General features: G+C 46.4%; 1 protein-coding gene across 1 annotated transcript in view; it reads left to right on the top strand.

Annotated features, from left to right (window-relative positions):
* Positions 1-18,425, top strand: part of VWA8 (von Willebrand factor A domain containing 8) — a 63,288-nt gene that overhangs the window by 14,544 nt on the left and 30,319 nt on the right. Inside the window, exons 3-14 of the mRNA XM_083362299.1 lie at positions 354-484; positions 1,959-2,069; positions 3,465-3,632; positions 5,052-5,216; positions 6,490-6,539; positions 7,637-7,745; positions 9,531-9,635; positions 11,587-11,718; positions 12,369-12,503; positions 12,622-12,699; positions 13,823-13,983; positions 14,894-15,007. Of these exons, the coding sequence (XP_083218425.1) occupies positions 354-484; positions 1,959-2,069; positions 3,465-3,632; positions 5,052-5,216; positions 6,490-6,539; positions 7,637-7,745; positions 9,531-9,635; positions 11,587-11,718; positions 12,369-12,503; positions 12,622-12,699; positions 13,823-13,983; positions 14,894-15,007 (1,459 nt within the window). The remainder of the gene's footprint in view (positions 1-353; positions 485-1,958; positions 2,070-3,464; positions 3,633-5,051; positions 5,217-6,489; positions 6,540-7,636; positions 7,746-9,530; positions 9,636-11,586; positions 11,719-12,368; positions 12,504-12,621; positions 12,700-13,822; positions 13,984-14,893; positions 15,008-18,425) is intronic.

The raw sequence follows: 18,425 nt of genomic DNA, 5'->3' as shown, positions 1-18,425 counted from the left end.
AGAACAGGGGTCTTCAAACCTGGCCACTTTAAGACATGTGGACTTCAACTCCCAGAATTCCTCAGCCAGGGCTGGCTGAGGAATTCTGGGAGTTGAAGTCCACAAGTCTTAAAGTGGCCAAGTTTGAAGACCCCTGCTCTAGACGCTATCCACGCTATATTTTATTAAATTAATTGAACTTTATTAAATTAATATCTTGAACTAGAGTCTCCAGTGACCTTCAAAAGCGCGAGCTTAAAAAAAAAAGGCAAATTTGAGGAGGAGAAAACCCAGCAGGAGCGCGAGAATAGACAGTGGATCCTTTAAAATGTGTGAAATTGGACAAAAGTTCACGCCGCCGTTCTTCCATTCAGTTTCAGATTCCCCAGCTCAGTCCGTGATCCAGCATCTACGATGGATCATGCAGAAGGATCTCCTGGGGCAAGATGTTTTCCTGATTGGACCTCCGGGACCGCTCCGGCGTTCGATCGCCATGCAATACCTGGTAAGGTTTGGGCAGGGGTGGGATTCAAACAGGGGAAACAACCGGTTCTCTGCATGGATGCCGCTTCCGGGAAGTCCGTTCTGGGCCTGGGCAATAAAAAAAAAAAATTGGCTACCGGTTCTGCCGAAGTGGTGCAGACCGGCTGAATCCCACCACCGGGTATGGGGAGATTTTCATCAGAATTAACGTTTCTCACCCGTTGGCAACTTTAAGACGTCCGGACTGCAACTCCCAGAATTCCCCAGTCAGCTATTTCTCTCCCTCCCCCCAAAAATAAATAAATCCAAGAGAAGCTTCTTGGATGAAGATAATTTTGCACGCAAGAAACTAAATGTCCATGGCAATTCTCAATCATCCAGATCTTGGTTGTCCCAAAGGTGCTTTTTCAGGAAGCAACCGGCCTTCCTTGTTTTTTTTTATTATACAACTTTTATGCATAAAACATGAGACTCGGTCAACTGAACACTCAAATTGACTGGCACTAATGGTTGACACAGGCTGCTGCCAGCATCCTAGGTATCAACCAGGTATGTCATCATCATCATCATTATTATTATTATAAAACTTTTACTCATAAAACATGAAACTCAGTCAACTGAACACTCAAATTGACTGGCGCTGATGGTTGACAAGGGTTGCTGCCAGCATCCTAGGTATCAACCGGGTATCTCCTTAAAATGTAAGATGTTCCGAGTAGCGCAGTTTTTCGTAGCTTTGCTGGAGTTATTGCAGGAAGCTGCAATTTCTTGATGTATATAATAATTTATATAATATAATAATTTATATAATATAATAATATAATAATTTCTTGATGCAACCGCCCTTTCTTCTTCTTCTTCTTCTTCTTCTTCTTCTTCTTCTTCTTCTTCTTCTTCTTCTTCTTTTTCTTCTTCTTCTTCTTCTTCTTCTTCTTCTTCTTCTTCTTCTTCTTCTTCTTCTTATTATTATTATTATTATTATTATTATTATTATTATTCAGTTGGAAGGGACCTTGGAGGTCATCTAGTCCAACCCCCTGCTCAGGCAGGAAACCCTACACCATTTCAGACAAATGGCTGTCCAGTCTCTTCTTAAAAACTTCCAGTGTTGGAGCATTCACAGCTTCTGGAGGCAGGTTGTTCCACTGGTTAACTGTTCTCAGTGTCGGGAAATTTCTCCTTAGGTCCAGGTTGATTTTCTGCTTGATTAACATCCATCCGTTGATTCTGGCCTTGCCTTCAGGAGAAGAGGTTGAACCCCCTTCTTCTCTGTGACAGCCCCCCCCCCAAATATTGGAACCCTGGCTGTCGTTTCCCCCTCCCTCCCCCAATTTCATGAAACTACACGTACTCAATTCCTGCAGCCGTTTCTTTGGCCTTCGATTTCTTTCCAGTCAGCGGCGGTTTGGGCTCGCGCTGCATGGAGTAACTTGGGGTTCAATTCCGCAGCTTATGAATATATTTGCCTCGTCCAATCGAATCCCCACTTTCTGCAGGAGCTGACCAAACGGGAGGTGGAATATATGGCACTTTCCAGAGACACGACCGAAACCGACCTCAAACAGCGAAGGGAGATCCGAGCCGGTACCGCCTTCTACATCGATCAAGTGAGTAGCAAAAAAAAAAAAAAACAACTCACTTTTGCCCTGCAGGATTTATTTGCCAGAAACCCAAAGGGTCACCTCTGGAGAGTGACCCGTCCACGTGTCGGCTTTCACCGTTGGAAGAAAAGCCGTATGTATCCCTTCGACGTTTCAGAGGCAACGGGGGCTTGAGATCTCTTGCAAGAGCCAGGAGCAAGCCCTGGTTTAAACTCTGTTGCCTTCTTCCGAATCGGCGGAGCACAACCTTAGCTAGATAAATCGGGGTGTGTGTCTGTGTCTTTGTGTGTTTCAACTCGATGGGAAATGGTTTTGTACGTCGCAAAGATTTGGAAAGGAAAAGGGTAGTAGCTTTTTAGTTGCGCCGGTTTCCATTTGGGAGGCTTCCGAGGTAGGAACATCCTAGTGAGCATCCGCGTTTCCTTTTGCTTTCTTAATTAGGCTTTTTTTTCCTTCCCCCCCCCCCCCCACCCGGTGCAAATTCCTACCGCTCGCATTTTAATCTGCCTTCCCCACTTTTAACAGGCCGTTCTCAACAGCATTTAGTGTAACTCATTCAGAGTTACAGCAGTACTGGGAAAAAAAGGGACCAGTGACTCTATCCCGCGCTTTCAACCGTGTTAGCAACCCCGTGCTCACATGATCAAAATTCGGATGCTTGGAAACTGACATGTATTTATGACGGTTGCAGGGGTCACGTGATCAACTTTTGTGACCTTCTGGGAAGCAAAATCAGTGAGGAAGCCAACCAGGTTACTCATATTTATGACAGTCGCAGTAGAATAGAGTAGAGTAGAGTAGAGTAGAGTAGAGTAGAGTAGAGCAGAGCAGAGCAGAGCAGAGCAGAGCAGAGCAGAGCAGAGCAGAGCAGAACAGAACAGAACAGAAAAACAGAGCTGGAAGGGACCATGGAGGTCATCTAGTCCAACCCCCTGCTCAGGCCAGAAACTCTATACCATTTCAGGCAAATGGCTGTCCAGTCTCCTCTTAAAAACTTCCAGTGTTGGAGCATTCACAGCTTCTGGAGGCAGGTTTTTCCACTGGTTAATTGTTCTAACTGTCAGGAAGTTTCTCCTTAGTTCCAGGTTGCTTCTCTCCTTGACTAGTTTCCATCCGTTGCTTCTTGTCCTGCCTTCGGGTGCTTTGGGAGAATAGCTTGATTCCCTCTTCTTTGGGGCTACTCCTGTTTATTATTAATTTTTAACCAATTTTAGCATCACTATTTATTGTTTTAATGTCGCAGATTGTGAATTAATTAATTAATTAATTAATTAATTCCTCTGTTCTCCATCTGGGTGGGGGTAAGCTGAATAAGATCCAGAGGTCTTCTCTGCCAAGTCCTTTTGTGAACTACACCCGGCTGTTCTTATCCCCGGTGCTGATTTCGCTTTGATTCCTAAGTGTGCGGTACGGGCCGCGACGGAAGGTCGGATCCTGGTTCTGGAAGGCCTGGAGAAGGCGGAGCGGAACGTCCTGCCGGTCTTGAACAACTTGCTGGAGAACCGGGAAATGCAGCTGGAGGACGGCCGATTCCTGATGTCGGCCGAACGTTACGATAAGCTGCTGAAGGTAAGCAGACGCCTCAGAGCGCCTTCAAAATTGACCGCCAAGCACGCTGCGCGGACTTCACGCGTCTCGACCCACATTGCCGAGGAATGCCTAACCTTTCTGAAAGTTTATTTTACAGGCTGTCACTTAGCCAGGACTTGCAGCTGGATTGCTTTTAACCCCAGCGGCCTTCCTCTTTCCTTCTGTTGCCCTGAATGCTAGCACCACACGCAGACTTAGAAAGCATTGAGGTTTACCGATATGTTTGTAGCCCGGGGTTGAAATGAGGGGTCCTTGGTGCTCTCTGAGCTTGGACGTTTTCTTGCAGGCGTTTCATGACCCAGCTAGGGGAACATCCTCAGCGCTAGAAGTGAATGGAGTTTGAGGAGGAGGAAGGAGGAGGAAGTGGGGGAACTGTGGGGTCCTTGGTGCTCTCTAAATGGGTGGTTTTCTTGTACAGGTTTCATGACCCAACTAGGGAACATCATCAGCGCTAGAAGGGAGGGGGATTAATGGAGAGGAGGAGGAGGACTTAGGTTGTTTTTTGCAGATGTTTCATGACCTAACTGAGTAACATTATCAGTGCTAGAAGGGAGTGGGGTTTAAGGAGAAGGAGGAGGAGGAGGAGGAGGATGAGAAGGAGGAGGAGGATGGGCAGGAGGGGGGGAGAACTGTGTGGTCCTTGGTGGTCTCTGAGCTTGGTTGATTTCTTGCAGACGGACCCAACTAGGGAACATCATCAGTGCTAGAAGGGAGTGGGGGTTGTGGAGAGGAGGAGGACGACTGTGGGGTCCTTGGTCCTCTTTGAGCTTGGGTGTTTTCTTGCAGCCGTTTCATGACCCAACTAGGGAACACATCAGCAGTGCTAGAAGGAAGGAGGAGGAAGAGGAGTGTGGGCTCCTCAGCGCTGTCTGAGCTTGGTTGTTTTTTGCAGATGTTTCATTACCCAACTGAGTAACATCATCAGTATTAGAAAGGCATGGGGTTTCTGGAGAAGGAGAGAGGAAGAGGAGGGGAGGGGGGGAAGAAAGAAGAAGAAGAAGAAGAAGAAGAAGAAGAAGAAGAAGAAGAAGAAGAAGAAGAAGAAGAAGAAGAAGAAGAAGAGGAGGCGGCTTATGGGGTCTTCAGCACTCTCTGAGTTTGGTTGTTTTCTTGCAGATGTTTCATAACCCATCTAGGTAACTACAGTAGAAGGGAATGGAGTTTGTGGACGAGGAGGGGAGGGGAAAGAAGTAGTAGTAGGAGGAGGAGGAGGCAGCTTCTGGGGTCCTCAGCGCTCTCTGAGCTTGGTTGTTTTCTTGCAGACCTCTCATTATGCAAACTCATTATGTAACAACATCAACACATGTCTTAACTGAGAATTCTCCATCCCTGAAGCCATTGCTGAATTATAATAATAGTAATTTAAAAACAGTTTTTATTTTATGCCTCGGTGTTTAGGAGCACGACAAAGAAGAGCTGGACGCTTGGAGGATTGTTAGAGTCAGCGAGAACTTCCGGGTGATTGCCTTGGGGCTTCCGGTACCCCGATACGTGGGCAACCCATTAGACCCACCCCTTCGGTCTAGGTTTCAGGCCAGAGACGTTTATTATTTACCCTTCAAGGTAAGTAAACGTTGCAAATTTTCATCTGAAAAGGCTGGCTGAAGCTTAGCGCACCTATTCCTTCGTGGCCAACTCATTAATTAATTTTTTTTAAAAAGCTGTACTCCAGATTATAAAAGCGATTTCATATTTTATTTTATTTTTTTGAAGCTCAGCACTTTGGTGTAAAAGACCGACGGTATTACGAAGCGTTTTTGAGTCAGCAATAAAACCAGATCCAACCTGTTAATACCTAGGTAATCATACCCTAGGTCAGCGGTAGGCAACCGTGGCTCTTTTAGGACTCGTGGACTTCAACTCCCAGAATTCCTGAGCCGGCATGGCTCAGCTTGGAAGACCTCTCCCTTTCTCCTCAGCGTGGCTGGCTCAGGAATTCTGGGAGTTGAAGTCTATTGCCCTAATTCAGGGGTAAGAAAGCTCGGCTCTTTTATGACTCGTGGACTTTAACTCCCAGAATTCCTGAGCCGGCATGGCTCAGCTTGGAAAACCTCTCCCTTTCTCCTCAGCATGGCTGGCTCAGGAATTCTGGGAGTTGTAGTCCACGAGTCATAAAACAGCCTAGGCCTAGACCAGGGGTAGGCAACCGTGGCTCTTTTAGGACTCGTGGACTTCAACTCCCAGAATTCCTGAGCCGGCATGGCTCAGCTTGGAAAACCTCTCCGTTTCTCCTCAGAATGGTTGGCTCAGGAATTCTGGGAGTTGAAGTCTATTGCCCTAATTCAGGGGTAGGAAAGCTTGCCTCTTTTATGACTCGTGGACTTCAACTCCCAGAATACCTGAGCCGGCATGGCTCAGCTTGGAAAACCTCTCCCTTTCTCCTCAGCATGGCTGGCTCAGGAATTCTGGGAGTTGTAGTCCACGAGTCATAAAACAGCCTAGGCCTAGACCAGGGGTAGGCAACCGTGGCTCTTTTAGGACTCGTGGACTTCAACTCCCAGAATTCCTGAGCCGGCATGGCTCAGCTTGGAAAACCTCTCCGTTTCTCCTCAGAATGGTTGGCTCAGGAATTCTGGGAGTTGAAGTCTATTGCCCTAATTCAGGGGTAGGAAAGCTTGCCTCTTTTATGACTCGTGGACTTCAACTCCCAGAATACCTGAGCCGGTATGGCTCAGCTTGGAAAACCTCTCCCTTTCTCCTCAGCACGGCTGGCTCAGGAATTCTGGGAGTTGAAGTCCACCAGTCATAAAAGAGCCAAGGTTGCCTACCCCTGCCCTAGGTGATATCCTTGCCCAATAAGATTACCCGCAATGATTTGTGATGCTTTTTGTTTCAGGACCACCTTTCCCAATTGTACTTTATTGGAAAGAACGTTTCGACAGAAAGGTAAATGGGCTCTTTAAATCTCTGCTGGAGGGTTCTCAGAATTGGCTTTTTAAACCTGGGCTTCCGGCTGTGGCCCTGAAACGCCTCTTTCCAGTTGCCTCGGAATTTAAATATTTGCAACAGGACGACACACTCTGTAATCAGCCGAAGCTCAAACCTTTAATCGGGCTGAGCCGAAATTCCGACTGCGTGAGACTCTGATTCGTTTGCAAGTTGGTACACCCTGACTTAAATCGTGTGGATTTTTTTGAAAAACTGGGGCAAATTAAATTAGGGTTCCCTGAATTCAGATACAGAGGAAGAAAGCCTACGGAGGTTCTCCGTCACGCAGGTTCTGGTTGTCCCAAAGGGGCTTTTTTTTTCAGGAGGCCACTGGACTTTCTCGTTTTCCTTTGAAGACATTTCCCTTCTCATCCAAGAAGCTTCTTCAGCTCTGACTGGATGGTGGAGGAATGAAAGGATTTATCGTCTTTGCAGACAGCCGGTCATTTGCCTTCTTTTCAAGAGCCCTTGAGGCCACCTGGAGGTTTATCTGTGTCCTCGGGGTCACCTGAGTGGTGCAAATAGCGGTTTCTGTAGTCTGCAGTATATATATTTTTTCCTGAAAATCCGTTCATACTCCCACGCCATCCGAGGGCTGTCCATCCCAGAATGCCTGGCTAAAAGTCTGTGGAGATTCTCAGTCATCCAGGGGATGGTTTGCCCAAAGGTGCTTTTTTTCAGGAGCCAACTAGACTTTCCGTTTTAGATTTATTATTATTAAATTTATATGCCGCCCTTCTCCCCAAGGACTCAGCTGAAGGCAGCTCTATTCTATTCTAAAGTCCATGGGGATGGCCGATTTACTTAACGACGGCAGCGCTTCGCCTAGCCACCACTGCAAAAAAAAAAAAAGAAGAAGAAGAAGAAGGAAGAAGGATGTAAGATTGGGTGCAACTCACTAACTGCATTCTTAGCGATGGAAATGTTGTGCACCATTGTGGCCGTAAGCCGAGGACCACCAGTACCAAGCTTTGCCTTACTTAAAAGGCCCTTTGAAATTATTGCAAGTGTGCCAAGTATTCCAGGCAAGTTAACGCTGATGGTTTTATTTCTAGAATCTCGCAGATGTTGTCCTTTGCCACAACTCTCTGCACCCAAGAATCGTCTTCGCTGGGCTTGCCCGATTTCCCTTTGGACAGTTTGTCCTCCGCTGTGCAGATTCTGGTAGGTCTGTGGCCATTATAAGGGGGGGTGGTCCTCGGTTTACAACCGATCATTCAGCGACCGTTCAAAGTTACGACGACACTGGTAAAAAAGGGACTGACCGTTTTCCGCCGCAGTGGTTAAGATAGCAACACGGTTGGTAAGTGGGATCTGCCTGCCCCCATTGGCTTTGCCTGTCAGAAGGTCACAAAAGGTGGGGTCACTTGACCCCGTGGGACGCTGCAACCGTCATAAGTACATGCCAGTTGCCAAGCCTCTGGATTTGGATCACCTGAACCATGGCAGGTGCTGCTGCAACGGTCATAAGGCTGAAAAATGGTCAGAGGTCGCTTTTTTTCACTGCCATGGTAACCTTGGAACGGTCGCTCAACAAAATGTTGTAAGTCAAGGACTTGCCTGTGTTCGGATTTATCCCGATACTTTAGGTCCTTAGAACACAGAGCCATCCTTAAATCTATATTGTGAATCAGACACTCTTTTCTTCCTTCTAATCACGTCTAGAAATCCTCATTTACCATTTCTGGAATACCTGTTTGTTTGTTTATTTTTGCAACAAACCTCTTCCATCACCTGCCCTGTGTGTGTGTGTGTGTGTGTGTGTGTGTGTGTGTGTGTGTGTGTGTGTGTATGTGTATGTATATATATATATTAGGCTTCATTGATTCTTTTTATTTTATTTTATTTTATTTAATGGAATTTGTCTAAATATTGAGCAGACCTTTGATTTTGTAGGCCGTTTATTGGCCGTTAAAGTTAATTCTTTAAGTTAAATGGAGTCATTTTCTTTGATTTACATCATTGGCCTAGAGCAGGGGTCTTCAAACGTGGCTCTTTTATGACTTGTGGACCTCAACTCCCAGAATGTCTTAGCCAGGCATGTGCCTGGCTGAGGAATTTTGGGAGTTGAAGTCCACAAATCATAAAAGGGCCACGTTTGAAGACCCCTGGCATAGAGTAAAATCTATACATTCAGATCTCTGCCTCTTTATATTGAGATACACATCTATCCCGGCTGGGTATGAGGTAGCCTTGACAAAGTGGAATACTGCATCCAGTTTTGGTCACCACGATGTAAAAAAGATGTTGAGACTCTAGAAAGAGTGCAGAGAAGAGCAACAAAGATGATTAGAGGTCTGGAGGCTAAAACATATAAGTAACGGCTGCTGGCATTGGGGATGTCTAGTTTAATGAAGAGAAGGACGAGGGGGGACATTACAGCAGTCTTCCAGTATCTCAGGGGCTGCCCCAAAGAAAAGGGAGTCAAGCTATTCTCCAAAGCACCTGAAGGCAGGACAAGAAGCAACAGATGGAAACTAACCAAGGAGAGAAGCAACCTGGAACTAAGGAGAAACTTCCTGACAGTGAGAACAATTAACCAGTGGAACAACCTGCCTCCAGAAGCTCTGAATGCTCCAACACTGGAAGTTTTTAAGAAGAGACTGGACAACCACTTGTCCGAAATGGTATAGGGTTCCCTGCCTGAGCAGGGGGTTGGACTAGATGACCTCCAGGGTACCTTCCAACTTTACTATTATGATTATGATTAAGTGCTACTTAAAAGGGAAGGAGAGAAGAAACACACAAACACCCATTCATTCTTCCCTAATCTCCAGAGATGCTTCTCCTTCAAGCTTGCCAGAGACTCGCAATCTCAACAAATAAGCTTCAGAGGTTTAACCTTGGAAGTCTGCAAATATTTAGCCAAAGGACCGGGATTAGTTCTCCCGCCAGGCACGTGGGTCTGAGATCTTTACCTCCGTTCTTCTTCTTCTTTTTCTTCCCTAGAATTCCTTCCCTATGATGTCAGTGCAACACATTCTCAACTGGCTTTATCCATATAATGTTTTGCTAGGAAAGGAGGGCCAGACAGCTGTTGAAGACACCCTGAAAGTGAGTTGTTTTTTTTTTTTTGTTTTTACTGAATTGCTGTACCAACCGAATGAAAAAAAAAGAGGCTGCTGGGAAAACTTAATTCAGCCCGGAGAGAAGATCCCTTCCTTTTGCTTGATCTCTGTTTTCTTCATTGGTAGAAAATGGTAATGTATTAGAATACAGCAGCCCCTGGATTAGAACTCCGTACTTTTCTGGAACGGAAACATGTGGTATAGGGTCTCCTGCCCGAGCATGGGGCTGGACTAGAAGACCTCCAAGGCCCCCCGTTGTTCTGTGTTATTCTGGCGTGCGGTTTTTTGGTTTGTTTGTTTTACATTCTAGAAACTGAAATAGTCCCAAGAGCTTTTTATTCTGGAAATGCCTTATTGGGGGTTTTACCGAATACACATTCCGATTGTTGTTGTTTTTTGTTTTTATTCCTGCGGCTTTTGCAGTTCTTTTGTTTTTATTTCCATGGGTAAAAGAGGCAAACCATGACGAGAGCGGCGCTTTAAAACACCCTCTGATCTTGTCTTCCTAGAATTCTGTTCAACCTCTTGAAGAGAATAACGACTGTATGTAGCACTTTCCTGAAGGCCTTTGTGTTCACTTAATGGGCTAATTGAATTACTGAATAAAACATACACGTTAATGGCACTTTTTGTCGAAAGCAGCCGCCAGACGTGGCTTTAGAATGCCTTGGCAACTAAGCTAGAAAGCAAATTGAGCTGGTCCTCAACTTAGGATCCCAGTTGTTCGGTAGCTGAGCAAGGTGAAGTGAGTTTTACCCCATTTTATGATCATTCCTGCCCCAGTTGTTAGGGAGATGGGAGGGAGGGAAGAAAGGAAGGGGGAGAGAGGGAGGGAGGAAGATGGGACGGAGGGAAGAAAGGAGGGGGAGAGGGAGGGAGGGAAGGAGGAAGATGGGAAGGAAGGAGGGAGGGAGGGAAGAAAGAAAGAGGAGGGAAGAAAGGAGGGAGGAAGATGGGAGGGAGGGAAGAAAAGGGGGAGGGAGGGAGGGAAGGAGGAAGATGGGAAGGAAGGAGGGAGGGGGGAAGAGGGAAGGAAGGAGAGAGGGAGGGAGGAAGATGGGAGGGAAGGAAGAAAGGAAGAGGGAGAGAGGAGGAGGAAAATGGGAAGGAAGGAGGGAGGGAGGAATGGGAAGGAAGGAAGGAGGGAGGGAGGAATGGGAAGGAAGGAAGGAGGGAGGGAGGAAGATGGGAGGAGGGAAGAAAAGGGGAAGAGGGAGGGAGGAAAGAGGAGGGAAGAAAGGGAGGGAGGAAGATGGGAGGGAAGGAAGAAAGGAAGGGGCAGAGGGAGGGAGGGAAGGAGGAAGATGGGAAGGAAGGAGAGAGGGAGGGACGAAGGAAATAAAGGGAAGGAAGGAGGGAGGGAAGGAAGGAAGAAAGGAAGAGAGAGAGAGAAGGAGGAAGATGAGGGAGGGAGGGAGGAAGGAAGGAAGGAAGGAAGGAGATGTGCAATAGGCCTTCCCCAGCCATTAAAAGGAAGTTTCCCTCTAATATAATTTCATTGTGAGTCTTGGTAAGTTGTGTATTTAAAATCCATCTCCTTTGGCAATAACAGATGAACGTTACTTAAGAAAATTACTTCAGGGCCGCAGCCAAGAGTTTCCCTCGCCTGCTGTAACCCTTGCGCTGCCGTGCAGGCTCCTTTCTTCTTAAAAGACCAGCTCTGTAATCTTACCTTCACCGAGTACCTCCTCATATATCTGGTGAGGCCTGTTTCCCAGCTGGGCATTTTATTGTGGCCTGCGCAGTTCGTAGACCAGGGTTTGTCTGCTTTTCTTCAAAGGAGCTAATTCGAGGACAATGAGACAGATCTCAGCTTCTGGGGGGAAAAAAATATAAATAAATTCCTATCTAACTTTACTCGTCGTCATTGCTTTACACGTCAAAAAAATGCGAAAGGGGAATCCAAAAAAAAAAAAAAAGGTCTCTCTCTGTCTTAGCGATTTGAACTCCAAGATTCCAGGAAATTTTCTGTTCCTACGAACGTTATAAGCGTGACGAAGAGGGAGGGTGACAAAAGCTGGCAGGCTGATGTGACCATCGCGATAGCTGGAGAAGCTGTGACGTTCCAGGTATTTACTTAAACGTTTAATAAGAAAAAAGGATAGGGTTGTTATTATTATTATTATTATTATTATTATTATTATTATTATTATTATTATTATTATTATTATTTTGCCTTTCCTTGCCTCTAATTCCTTTCCCTTCTCCCTTCTCCCTCCTTCCTTCCTTCTTTCCATCTCCTCCCTTTCTCCCATTGCCCTCCTTCCTTCCATCTCCTCCCTTCCTTCCATCCATATCCTCCTTCCCATTGCCCTCCTTCCTTCCATCTGCTTTCTCCCTCCCTCCCTTCTTTCCCTCCCTTCCCTCCCTCCTTCCTTTCATCCCTCCCCTCCCTTCCTCCTTCCCTCCCGTTGCCTCTCTCCCTTCCGTCCCCTCCCTCCCTCCCTAAATAAATAAATAAACGGATAAATAAATTTGTTAAATAAAGAATACGCCCTCTTTGTCAAAGCCCGGTTAGCGCAACCAGGTCACTTGAGCGGCAGAGGAACCAAAACGGGACGGCCACTTCCTTTCACGAGCCAGGAGTCGAAGGCCTGCTCCGTGGCCAGGTCTCCCCAAGCGTTCGGCGTCACGTTCGTGGCCCAAGAGATGACGGGTGGGCCTGCCCCCCCCTCCCCGTCCCATCCCGTCCCGCCTCAATCGTGACCTCTCTTTGCAGGTCCCTGCTGGGGCTCAGCTCTCCGGCCCGAGTCCGGGGACCGAAGGCTTCGTCCGAACGTTCAGCCACGAACGCCTGCTGGCCGAGATGATGCAGTCTCACGTGGTTAAAGACATCTGCCTGATTGGACAGAAGGTAAGCGCCGCAGAACGCCTCGCCCTTCATCGACGGAGGAGCCTTTGCCGCTTCTCCAGTTGAAGTGCTTCTCGGCGTGGCCCTTTCAAACCCTTTTCTCTCCCTTCTCTCCACTCAGGGTTGTGGCAAAACAGTTGTGGCCAAAGCATTTGCGGCCCTGTTAGGATATAACATAGAACCCATCATGCTGTATCAGGTAAATTCTACACTTGGTGAATTGTATCACACTTCCCCGGCCTCGGCCATGTATTATAATAATAATAACAACAACAACAATAACAATAATAATAATGATAATATATCAGAGCGTGCAGAGACTTATTGCGCTGAGATAATCCAGGAGTAAACACAGTAAACAGTGGTTTACATTTATATTAAATGGTGGTTTATCTTGCACTATCTACAATATCACACAGCAGGAACAATATACGTACACGTGCTAATACCGCAGGATCCAACAAACCACAATTGCAGCAGGAAACGGAGGAGAGGGAACACATCAGCGGAGCCTTCCCTTTATACGAAGGCTCTTCAAGAGACACAGACCCTGCTGAGCCATTCTCATCATTACATTACAGCTTACATTACGTAAGCCGGTGAGCTGTGAATGGTTTTAAGTCGAGGACTACCTGTATACTCTGCTGAGGTGACTATTCACAGGTCAATCGTTTGAAATTTCCACAGGAAAAATGTCTAGCTGTGCTAGATATTTCTAGAAACCTAGAACATCTCTAAGAGATACTCCAGGCATTGTGTTATCAGAAGATCGATACCTGGCTGAAACAGTAAAGAATCTTTTTCTAGCTGTTTGAGCCCGTGCTTTGTTTAAGGAAGTTTGCATTGGCAGCTAAATCCAGATGGCTCTGGAGATTCTCCATCATCCAGGTCACGGTTGTCCCAAAGGTGCTTTTATTCTTTCTTTGTTTTTCCTTAAAGACGTTTCGCTTCTCGTCCAAGAGGCTTCTTTGGTTCTGACTGGATGGTGGAGGACGGAAGGATTCACATTCCTGGCAGTCCTCTGGTCGTTAGTAGTCTTTCGGAGAGTCATTGAGGCCACTTGGAGGTTTATCTGTTTATCTGCCCCAGTGGCCTCAACGACTCTCAGAGAGAGTGCCAATGACCAGATGACGGCGAGGAACATAAATCCTTCCGTTTCCCCACCATCCAGTCAGGGCCCAAGAAGCTTCTTGGATGAGAAGGGAAACCTCTTCAAGGAAGAACAAAGAAAGTCCAGTTTCCTCTTGAAAAAAGGAAGATTTGGGACAGCCAAATCTAGCTGAGCTTGACTGCGGTTGCGGTGCTCTTCTCGTTCTTCCCAGGATATGACAGCACGAGATCTTCTGCAGCAAAGGTACACTCTGCCCAACGGGGACACGTCCTGGAGGCCTTCCCCGCTGGTCACAGCTGCCCTCCAGGGGAAGCTGGTCGTTCTGGATGGCATCCACCGGGTCAACCCAGGCACGCTAGCCGTCCTCCAAAGGTATCGCAGCAGTTGTGGGCGAGCTTTGTGGAATGCTAGGAAGCCCTGAGCCGTGTGCACAGTCTGTGGTCACGCTCACCCTTCCAGCCGGGAAGAGGCGCAATGGACCTTGTTGGAGCATAATTGCAAGACGTTTGCGGAATAGGTGGGGTCCCTGGCGCTCTCTGATCTTGGTGGGTTTTTTGCCGGTGCTTCATTATCCAAACTAGGCAACATCATCAATAGTTGGGTCATGAAAAGTCTGCAGGGAAACAAACTCAGAAAGCACCAAGGACCCCACACTTTTCCTCCTCTTCCTCCTCCTCCTCCTCCTCCTCCTTCAGCACTGATCATGTTCCCTAGTTGGGTCATGAAAAGTCTGCAAGAAAACAAACTCAGAAAGCACCAAGGACCCCACAGTCCTCCTCCTCTTCCTCCTCCTACTCCTCCTCCTCCTCTTCTTCTGATCATGTTCCCTAGTTGGGTCATGAAAAGTCTGCAAGAAAACAACCAAGCTCAGAAAGCACCAAGGACCCCACACTTTTCCTCCTCTTTCTCTTCCTCCTCTTTCTCTTCCTCCTCCTCCTCCTCCTCCTCCTCCTCCTCCTCCCTTCTAGCACTGATCATGTTCCCTAGTTGGGTCATGAAAAGTCTGCAAGAAAAACAACCACGCTTTTTGGGGGAACACTACTATCATGTCCCCCCTTGTCCTTCTCTTCGTTAAACTAGACATTCCCAATTCCAGCAGCCGTTCCTGATAGGTTTTAGCCTCCAATCCTCTAATCGTCTTTGTTGCTCTTCTCTGCACTCTTTCCGGAGTCTCCACATCTTTTATATCGTGGCGACCAACACTGGAACTGTGTTCAGAGAAAACCCAGACTGATGGTAGCCCCGTTTATTTGTTTTCTTTCTTTCGCAAAACCTCTCGCAGACTGATTCACGACAGAGAGATTACACTTTACGACGGCACCAGATTATTGAGGGACGACCGATACCGAAAGCTACAGGAAGACCTTCAAATCTCAGCTGAGGAGCTGCAGCAAAGGTAACCTGACAGGCATTTATTAAAACAAATTGCATTTTCAAGCAGGAATAGGGAGGAAAGTAAAGGACTTGCCTTTTGTCTTTGGGAAGATCTGGACCAAGGGCCTTCAAACCTGGCCCTTTTATGACTTGTGGACTTCAACTCCCAGAATTCCTCAGCCAGCATGAGGGAACTAAGACCCTTTTATGACTTGTGGACTTCAGCTCCCAGAATTCCTCAGCCAGCATGAGGGAACTAAGATCCTTTTATGACTTGTGGACTTCAACTCCCAGAATTCCTCAGCCAGCGTGAGGGAACTAAGATCCTTTTATGACTTGTGGACTTCAACTCCCAGAATTCCTCAGCCAGCATGAGGGAACTAAGATCCTTTTATGACTTGTGGACTTCAGCTCCCAGAATTCCTCAGCCAGCATGAGGGAACTATGTCCCTTTTAAGACTTCTGGACTTCAACTCCCAGAATTCCTCAGCCAGCGTAAGGGAACTATGTCCCTTTTAAGACTTCTGGACTTCAACTCCCAGAATTCCTCAGCCAGCATGAGGGAACTAAGATCCTTTTATGACTTGTGGACTTCAACTCCCAGAATTCCTCAGCCAGCATGAGGGAACTAAGATCCTTTTATGACTTGTGGACTTCAACTCCCAGAATTCCTCAGCCAGCATGAGGGAACTAAGATCCTTTTATGACTTGTGGACTTCAACTCCCAGAATTCCTCAGCCAGCATGAGGGAACTAAGATCCTTTTATGACTTGTGGACTTCAACTCCCAGAATTCCTCAGCCAGCATGAGGGAACTAAGATCCTTTTATGACTTGTGGACTTCAGCTCCCAGAATTCCTCAGCCAGCATGAGGGAACTAAGATCCTTTTATGACTTGTGGACTTAACTCCCAGAATTCCTCAGCCAGCATGAGGGAACTAAGATCCTTTTATGACTTGTGGACTTCAACTCCCAGAATTCCTCAGCCAGCATGAGGGAACTAAGATCCTTTTATGACTTGTGGACTTCAACTCCCAGAATTCCTCAGCCAGCATGAGGGAACTAAGATCCTTTTATGACTTGTGGACTTAACTCCCAGAATTCCTCAGCCAGCATGAGGGAACTAAGATCCTTTTATGACTTGTGGACTTCAACTCCCAGAATTCCTCAGCCAGCATGAGGGAACTAAGATCCTTTTATGACTTGTGGACTTCAACTCCCAGAATTCCTCAGCCAGCATGAGGGAACTAAGATCCTTTTATGACCTGTGGACTTCAACTCCCAGAGTTGAAGTCCACAAGTCATAAAAAGGCCAGGTTTGAAGATCCCTGATCTGGACTTGCTTTGCACGTTTGTAAACCACACTCACCACTTGATTATAAAATGTTTGGAAAGAGAATTAGGAAGTCTAGATGCCAGTTTGCATCAAGGATGCTTGAAGGTTCAGCTACACAGACTGTCGTTCGACCACATTTGAGCCCAGCATCCCTGTCGCTAAGCGAGACAGTCGCTAAGCGAGTTTTGCCTCCTTTGACGGCCTTTCTTGCTGCAGTTGTTGAGTAAACCACTGCAGTTGTTAAATTAATAACACAGTGGATCTGGCTTCCCCCTTGACTTTGCTTGTCAGCCAGTCGCAAAAGGGGATCACCTGACCCCCCCCCCCGGGACACTGAGACCGTCATAACTGCGAGTCAGTTGCCAAGCGTCTGAATTTCGATCGTGTGACGGTGGGGATGCTGCAACGGTCGTAAGTGTGAAAAATGGTCACGCCACTTTTTTCCCCCCAATGCCGTCTTAACTTTGAATGCCCGCTAAATGAACTGTTATTAATAAAGGACTTACCTGTAGGGTGAAAAAAAATGGGTAAAACACTTTGGATATAATACACTGTTGGACCAATGGAAATATATAATATTATTATATTGTTATTATTATATACTATAATATTATAGTATATCATAATAACAACAACAAAGTTGTAAGGGACCTTGGAGGTCATCTAGTCCAGCCCCCTGCTCAGGCAGGAAACCCTATACCATTTCCGACAAATGTCCGTCCAGTCTCTTCTTAAAACCTTCCAGTGTTGGAGGATTTACAACTTCTGGAGGCAGGATAATTAATAATAATAATAAGAAGAATAAGAATAAGAAGAAGTAGTTGTTGTTGTTGGAAGGGACCTTGGGGGTCATCTAGTCCAACCCCCTGCTCAGGCAGGAAACCCTACACCATTTCAGACAAATGGCTGTCTAGTCTCTTCTTAAAAACTTCCAGTGTTGGAGCATTCACCACTTCTGGAGGCAGGTTGTTCCACCGGTTAATTGTTCTCACTGTCAGGAAGTTTCTCCTTAGTTCTAAGTTGCTTCTCTCTTTGGTTAGTTTCCATCCGTTGCTTATGGAAGAATGGATTGAGATTTTACATCGAACCCTAATCTTAAAGAGGATTTTTTTAAAAAATAAAAACATGCATCGTTGCTGCCCTTCTAGAAGTTGACAACGTGCCGTGTCATTTGTTCCCATTTCCCGTGTTTCTTTCTGATCTTTCCCCATCCATGTTTATCAGTAGAGGCTTAGCTTTGAGGCTTGCGACATTCGGCTAAAAATAACTGTTTTGAACTTCAAGGCTTTTGATCTGCAGGAGCGTTTTCAGAAACAACAGCTGACTCTTTTGCATTTTCACTTGGGCTTTCCAAAAAAAGAGAGAGAGAGAGAGAGGGCTGTGTAACCTCTTCACATTATTCCTGCAGGTCAAAGTTGGACTAAATCTTTTGTCTCGCCATACACAACTCTGTTGCGTGAACTGGCAAAGCAACAAAGTCTTCTTTTAGCCAAGGATTCGATTTAGTCCAAATGTACGGTTAACAGACAAGCGTACTTGGCTTGGATAAATGCGTCATGTCTGCTTACTGCTCTGGCTTGCTCCAGTTAATTAGGGCATAATTAATTCTTGGTAATCTGCAGCGAAGGGAAATCTCCCAGGTGAATTAGGGTTAAAGACAGTGAAAGAGCGATTGTGTGCATAGGTATGGTTTTAATTCTGATCTGATATCGTTAATGCCTGGTTAGACTAATCAGTTCAGGCTATTAAGTGGTATGGGGGAAAAAAATGCTAGCTTGGGTTATTTATTTGGGGACCCAGAACAGAAATACAGAAACTGAACATCTGGAGGAAAAGGATAGGCAGAACCTGGGGTCGGAGTCAAGAGAGGAATCAGCATGGAATCTTTACGTTCCCACAAACGCTCTAAATCCAATTCCTCTTGAATTCCATTAACTCTTTAAAAGGTAAAGGTAAAGGTTCCCCCGCACACGCGTGCTAGTCGTTTCCGACTCTAGGGTCCGGTGCTCATCTCCGTTTTAAAGCCGAAGAGCCAGTGCTTGTCCGAGGACATCTCCATGGTCATGTGGCCGGCATGACTAGACACCAAAGGCGCACGGAATGCT

Source organism: Vipera ursinii (assembly GCF_947247035.1).
Source record: "Vipera ursinii genome assembly, chromosome: 4".
NCBI lineage: Eukaryota > Metazoa > Chordata > Lepidosauria > Squamata > Viperidae > Vipera > Vipera ursinii.
This window is presented reverse-complemented; position numbering and strand designations above follow the sequence as displayed.